Source organism: Mastomys coucha, unplaced genomic scaffold (assembly GCF_008632895.1).
Source record: "Mastomys coucha isolate ucsf_1 unplaced genomic scaffold, UCSF_Mcou_1 pScaffold14, whole genome shotgun sequence".
NCBI lineage: Eukaryota > Metazoa > Chordata > Mammalia > Rodentia > Muridae > Mastomys > Mastomys coucha.
This window is the reverse complement of record NW_022196896.1, coordinates 116,671,300-116,677,299: the sequence shown is the minus strand read 5'-3', so window position 1 is coordinate 116,677,299 and position 6,000 is coordinate 116,671,300. Positions and strand designations below refer to the sequence as shown.

Sequence of the window (6,000 nt, the reverse complement as noted above, 5' to 3'; positions counted from 1 at the left end):
AGCTCTACGGTTAATCCTTTAAATTGAGTGGAATTCTGGGAATTCTGGCATCTGAGTAACTGGGGTCACAGAAGGCTCCAGGGCTGACTCACTGGAGCCTGATTTTTCTGGGATAAGCTGTTCCTCTCTCAGCATTACCTTTTGAGGAGCCAATGTGGTACCAAGGCCTGGCTCACTTGGTTCTGCTTGAGAGCAAGCAGGTTCTAAGCAGGTTCAAGGCCAATCAGCTGTGCCGAGAAATGGCCACCAGAAGTAAATCGGTTTCCTGCTCTCACCAGGGTAGGTGGGGGCTGAACCTCGAGTTTTATGATGTTCACAAAGGAGGCTTCCGCTATGTGATAACTGTTAGACTGAACAGAAACTAACCTAGAGAAAAAGGGAAATTCAGTCTCCATTGTCACCAAAGGATGACACTACGAGTCAAGATACTTGTTTCCACCTTGAGCTCAAGGCTTTTGCATTTCCTGGTCTCCTGTACTGAGAGGTTAGGCCTCAGGAGCCGATACTGGAATAGCCTGGTAGCTGTGACCTCTGGACTGGGATCAGTCCCCAGCAATGACGGGGAGCTGACCTGTGCCCTGGCCAGTACTGTGGGAGTCAGTGACTGACCTCAGGGTTTTCAGATCTCTGGGCTTCCCAAGTCAGGAAGCCCATGCACTCAGCCTCACGTCTAAGGGTCTCAAAGTCAGCCTTCACCTGCCCCCAGTGGTGGCTGAGAGGCGCCTTAGAAACCCAAATGACAAGATGGGAAGCAGCTGTGACAGGAAGCGAAAGCTCGATAAAGGAAGAATCCGAGATGCTGTCACCAATTTGCGATCTTCAATCACTCAGGCCAACGAGGCAACCGAAACCAACAGGGCTGAGGATTGGGGCCGGGGCCATGTGCGTAGAGCGCTTGTTTGACATACAACCTAGAGAGAGAGACAGACAGACACACAGAAAGACAGAGAAAAACAGACAGACAGACACGTCTACACACAGAAAAACAGAGAGACACACGAAGAGACAAACACAGGCAGACAGAGCGAGAGAGTGTGTGAGAAAAGCAGAGATAAAGAGACAAAGACAGAGAGATAGAGACACACACAGAGTGAGGGGGGAAGGGAGGGAGGGAGGGGAAGGGAAAGAGGGAGAAGGGGAGAGGGAGAGGGAGGAAGAGTGCAAACATGCTTAGGACAAACACACAGTAATAAGTCAGGCCAGAAAAAGGAGGCAAATGGCCTCAGACCTACAACTCAAAAGGAAAGAACTTAACTACATGGAGAAGCAACACATTTAAAATGTCAGCCCATACTCCAGGTCTCAGGACATGTGGACTGGGTGGGATACAGGATCCTGTGAGGGGGCACAATGTCACCTACAAAGTTCGTGTCTGAGAGCCCTGTGACTGAGTTTCAGTAAGTTCATGCTCTGTGCAGGGCTACATTCCCAGCCTGCCCGCACTCAGCCACGTGTGCACATGACCCACAGGGCTAACTTCTACCCCTCTATCTGCATCCTTGCCCTGGTATGGACTGGCCGTTACCCCTTTTGGGGTAAGTGCTCATCAGTGTGTGGAAAGAGACCAGAGATGACACAACCTGAGTGACTCAAAGAAGTTAGGGAAGTTGAAGAAATGCCACTTTGGGGCTGGAGGCATGGCTCAGGGGTGAAAAGCACTGGCTGCCTTTCTCAAGGATGGGGACTCAATCCCCAGCACCTACACGGTGGGGCACAGCAGTCTATGACTTCAGGGGACCTGACGCCCTTTTCAGTCTTCACTAGGATCAGGAGGGCAAGTAGGGCACAGACGTTCATGCAGCCGAAACACCCATACATGTAAGATTACACAAACAAAGAAATAAACTAAATGCCAGTTTCCTCTGTGGGTGCAGAGCCTCTCAGACCCTCACCAGCGGACCTGCTCAGCACCCCCTCAACTCTACCGTCTCCCCTTCTTTTTGCTTTGTGGTGCTGAGACCCTGAACACAGTGTTACTTAGGTAAGCACTCCACCTCTGAATTATATCTCAGCCTCTAGCATTTCCTATATGTTTGTTTTGAAGCAGGCTCTTGCTCAATAGCCCAGGCTGGCCTAGAACTGGAGCGCCTTCGGAGCAGCCTCTGAGGGCCAGGGTTGCAGGTGTCCTGGCCTGCACCATCACACTCTGCCCCAATTTTGCCCTTTGTCTCAGGTCTAGACTGAGGAGAACACACTGTCTGTTTCCTCTTACCCACGTGGTCCTCTCACAACCATTCAACCCGGCCCTCGTCCACTGGAGACCCCCCCCATCCCCAGCCCTCCCCCTCCCCCGGCACCCCCCCCCTACTCCTACGAGCCAGAAACACTTACTGCAGAACACAAAAGCTATTCTGTCACCGTCCCTGCTGGTCTCCAGAAACATGCTCAACCCAGGGTCCAGAGCGGCTGGGTGGCCCCACTTCTAATACACCGGCCATTGTCATACCCTGGACACTTCCTGCCCAACAGGCCGTTAGCCTCATAAACAGGGGCCACACTGTGTTTCTTTTTCTGTGTTCATTTATCAAGCTTTTGCTACTGTTTTGTAAACCTCTTGAAGAGTCATAATTTTCTTTTAGAATTCTCCTGGGACTAAACGTGTTCAAGAATCTAGCGTTGTTAGATTTTTTAGACCATCTTTTTGTTAAGTATCGGACCTCCATCAAATGCACAGAGAGAGCTGCAGAGCAGCATATGAAGGTTATACTACATTAAGAGAGAGGAGGAAAGAGTAAAAATAACCTCAGCTGGGACAGGGCAGGGCGCATCGCTAGATGAATTCGGCCATAGCCTTACATGTAAACATTCACACACCCTTCAGCGTTCTGTGCTTCCTGGACTCTGGAAGTGGACTCGAGGGATGATTGGGATCAATTAGCTCAATGTGCACCAGGCTGAACATTGCTTCTATCCTCTTAATGCTGGGCTACAGCATCTTGTCTGGGTCCCAGGCAGGCTCCACATGTTGAGTAGGGGGATCCGTGGCTGGTATCTTGGAGTTGGAAGCGGATTCCCACCTCTTGGGCCCTTCTGTGCCTTCTTTTACATTCCTGTTCTCAGGGTTTGGTGTTTATCCTTCCTTGGCCTAGGACGCAGGCACTTGGTTCCTGCATGCTAGCACCAGCCGGGGGCTGACTTCCTCCTCGCACTTGCCTTCTATGGTCTGCCTGGGCCTCCGTGCTGAACACCAGTGTCTCGGGAGCTCTCCCTCCTCCCTGATCCTCCCTTAGGAGGGTTCCAAAGTGGCCCTGCAGGTTCCCTCCCTAGGCCTACAGGTTACAGACTTGCTCCAAAGCCTCACTTACTGCCAAAGTTTAAGTAGGGACATAGAATAAACACTTTTAAACAGAGGGGGGGGTGTGTGTGTGTGCAATTCTCAGCAAGGAACTGACTTTTTATAAGCCTGTCATTGGAATAAAAGTTGACTTAACCTCCCAAGCGCTTGGAGGAAGCACCCCCAGTTCAAAGCAGCCTTGCCTTGACTACTCTTCCTTAAAGGCCAGTGACAGGACTAACTCCTACTTGGAGAATGAGTCTGAGGCTTACATTTTTATCAAGGTCTCACAAAACCCGGAGAAAACAGGAACCTTGGGTCTCCCTCTCTCTCACTAACTCCATAAAAACACACAGTTTCAACGAGTGCAATTTACTTTTAAATATTCCCATTCATAAGCCACCACAGCCATGGACAAGGTAGTGGGGTGCAGGCCTGTAAGCCTAATCGTGGAAAGGTTGAGACGTGAAAATCCTGAGATCGAGTCTAGTTTAGGTTACGGATCCTGTCTGAACTCCCAGCCCCCAAACCACAACCATAAACTACACAGAGTATAACAATCAAAAATCCCCCAACTCCCCGGTGCCCAATTTTAAATCATAGTCCTCAATTTTAAATCATAGTCCTCACCCACCGTCCCTACACAAGTTTGGGAAGTGAAACACGTGATGTAACACCTTGCTCAGACACAAGAGGCTCCTGGCACCCGCCAAAGTGGATTTGGGGCCCTGGATCCCTGAGGGAGGTGTTCCTGAGGTCAAGAGCCTGTAAACCCTCCATGCCACTCAAGGCAAGGAGGTGCCGCCTGGATAAGGAGCCAGTTCCCAGGTGCTGTGCTCTGGAAAACACCAAACCAGCAGTTCCCTGTGAAACTCTACACCACCCTCAGATCTCAAGATCTCGGTTGGGTCCTGGCCAGAGCCAGCCAGCTGGGCAGAGCCTGCCTAGAGACCATCACCAGGGGCGGAGGGAGAGACCACTTTCTTTTTCGTCCTTGAGAGGAACATTGGGGTGTAAAATGTACTTTTCAGAGCGCCGCCTATGGCACCTTACACTCAGCCAACCACCTGATGGTAGGCAGGGGCTGCCCTCTATAAGGTTTTTCGAATGCCCCAAGCCCACTCGCCTCTGCTCCAGCAGCACCACTACAGCTGAAGGGGCCGCTGCCTTTGACCTTAGAGCCGTCGGAGGGACCCAGGCGGCGGATGCTGGCAGGCACGGGTCTGAACCACGTCTCCCTCTTACCAGTCTTTGCGCTTCTGGACTCAGACAGTCGATTTCCTTGTTTTGTGAGCCCTCTGGGCTGGTCATGATGTCGAAGTGCAGACCAACTTCCCACACCCAAGAGTTCGCTCCGAAGACCCGCTCCCTCGTCCACAGGCAGAGGGGCTCTCAGTGAAGCCACATTCTGGGATCCAGGAAAGCCGTCCAGGCAGAAGCAGAACTTGCAACGATTTCCAGGGCGCACACGGAGCTCGGAGGTTCCCTAGCTGGGGTGCGGCCGGCGGGGCGGGGCGCAGGTGGCTCCCGGCCGGGGGCGGGGGAGGCAAGAGAGGAGCCGGGGGCATACTCCGCCCCAGCCCCGCCCAGCCTCGCCCCCACGCCCCACCCACCCTATGCCCGCCTCTCCTTCCTTCCCAGCCCCTTTCCCGCGCTCTTTCCAGTGGGGGGGTGGTATGTACCCCTTCCTCTCTGGTTCCACCCAGCCAGGGTCCGTCTGCTTCCTTGCGGCCACATCCTGCCCCTTTAGTCGCCCGCTTCACCCACGACCGCACTCTCAGCCCAAGTATTCCTTCCATGAGGTCCACTTGGGCCCGCCTACCCGGGATCCCAGCTCCTCCCCCGTGGCCCCACCCACGCTCCTCCTCTTGCACCGCCTCCCTCCCCTCCAGACCGCTCCTGGCCAGCGGGCTGCTGTGCCATCAATCACCACCCAGTCCCTGCGGCAGACACCGGAAAGGCGGAGGGAAAGACCCTGGGGACCCCACCCGCGGTCACGCCCTAGCCGTCCCTGGCTGAGTCAGCGCGGAAGACCAGCCCAGGCCTCCAGAGGCGCGCCTTCGGTTAGGACACGCGTGGCTTGAACAGGAACCGCACGGCATGAGCCTCTGCCAGAGCTCAGCTGAGTCCGCCACTATGGTGTTTCAGGCCCGCGCGGCTTCGGGGACCACAAAGCTACCGCCCATGACCACGCCGGACAGGAGCGTGCATCAAGCCGGAGGTGACAGCTGCGATCCCATAGGGAGCGGCGAGAAACTAGTCTCCACGCTGGACAGTGACTCCTCGCAGCATGTGCCTTCCACGTCCACTAAGCGGGAGCACCCCTGATTTAAAATTAAAGCCAAGAGAGCAAGCAAGCAACCAGAAGGTTCCAGTGTTGTGCGCTATGGACAGGAGCACATGGCCTGCGCCATAGACCTGGGTGACCTGTTTTCTCCGCCCTAGAAGAGCCTCCTTCGGGCTCAGAAGGAAAAACAGCAGGGTCCCCTGCCCTGTTTCTGTGTTCTGGTTACTCCAGAAAGATCCTGGAGAAGCCAGCCAGTCACTTCCGAGCCCGGTGGACATGCTTTTTTTTTTTTTTTTTTTTGGTATCTGGGCAGTGCTTGGAAGGACTGAGTTACCCAGAGAAAGGCGAGTTCTGAGGGTCAGGACCTAACAAAGGGATGAAGGGGACGTGGTTTGGGGGACAACTATGCAGGCTGAAAGAGAAAGTGTACCCAGCTTTG

The 6,000-nt window shown here is 53.9% G+C and overlaps 1 protein-coding gene across 23 annotated transcripts in view; it reads right to left on the bottom strand.

Annotated features, from left to right (window-relative positions):
• The window catches only part of Lrrfip1 (LRR binding FLII interacting protein 1), a 132,747-nt gene that overhangs the window by 70,960 nt on the left and 55,787 nt on the right, over nucleotides 1-6,000 (bottom strand). The window contains exon 1 of one of the 23 annotated variants that reach the window (XM_031368394.1): nucleotides 4,520-4,815. The exons of 19 other annotated variants lie outside the window; for them this stretch is intronic. In XM_031368394.1, coding sequence (XP_031224254.1) covers nucleotides 4,520-4,585 — 66 coding nt within the window. In that variant the 5' untranslated portion in view covers nucleotides 4,586-4,815. Of the gene's footprint in view, nucleotides 1-4,519; nucleotides 4,816-6,000 lie in introns of those variants that run through there. 3 more of the 23 variants (XM_031368381.1, XM_031368389.1, XM_031368392.1) reach the window with 3 other exon arrangements.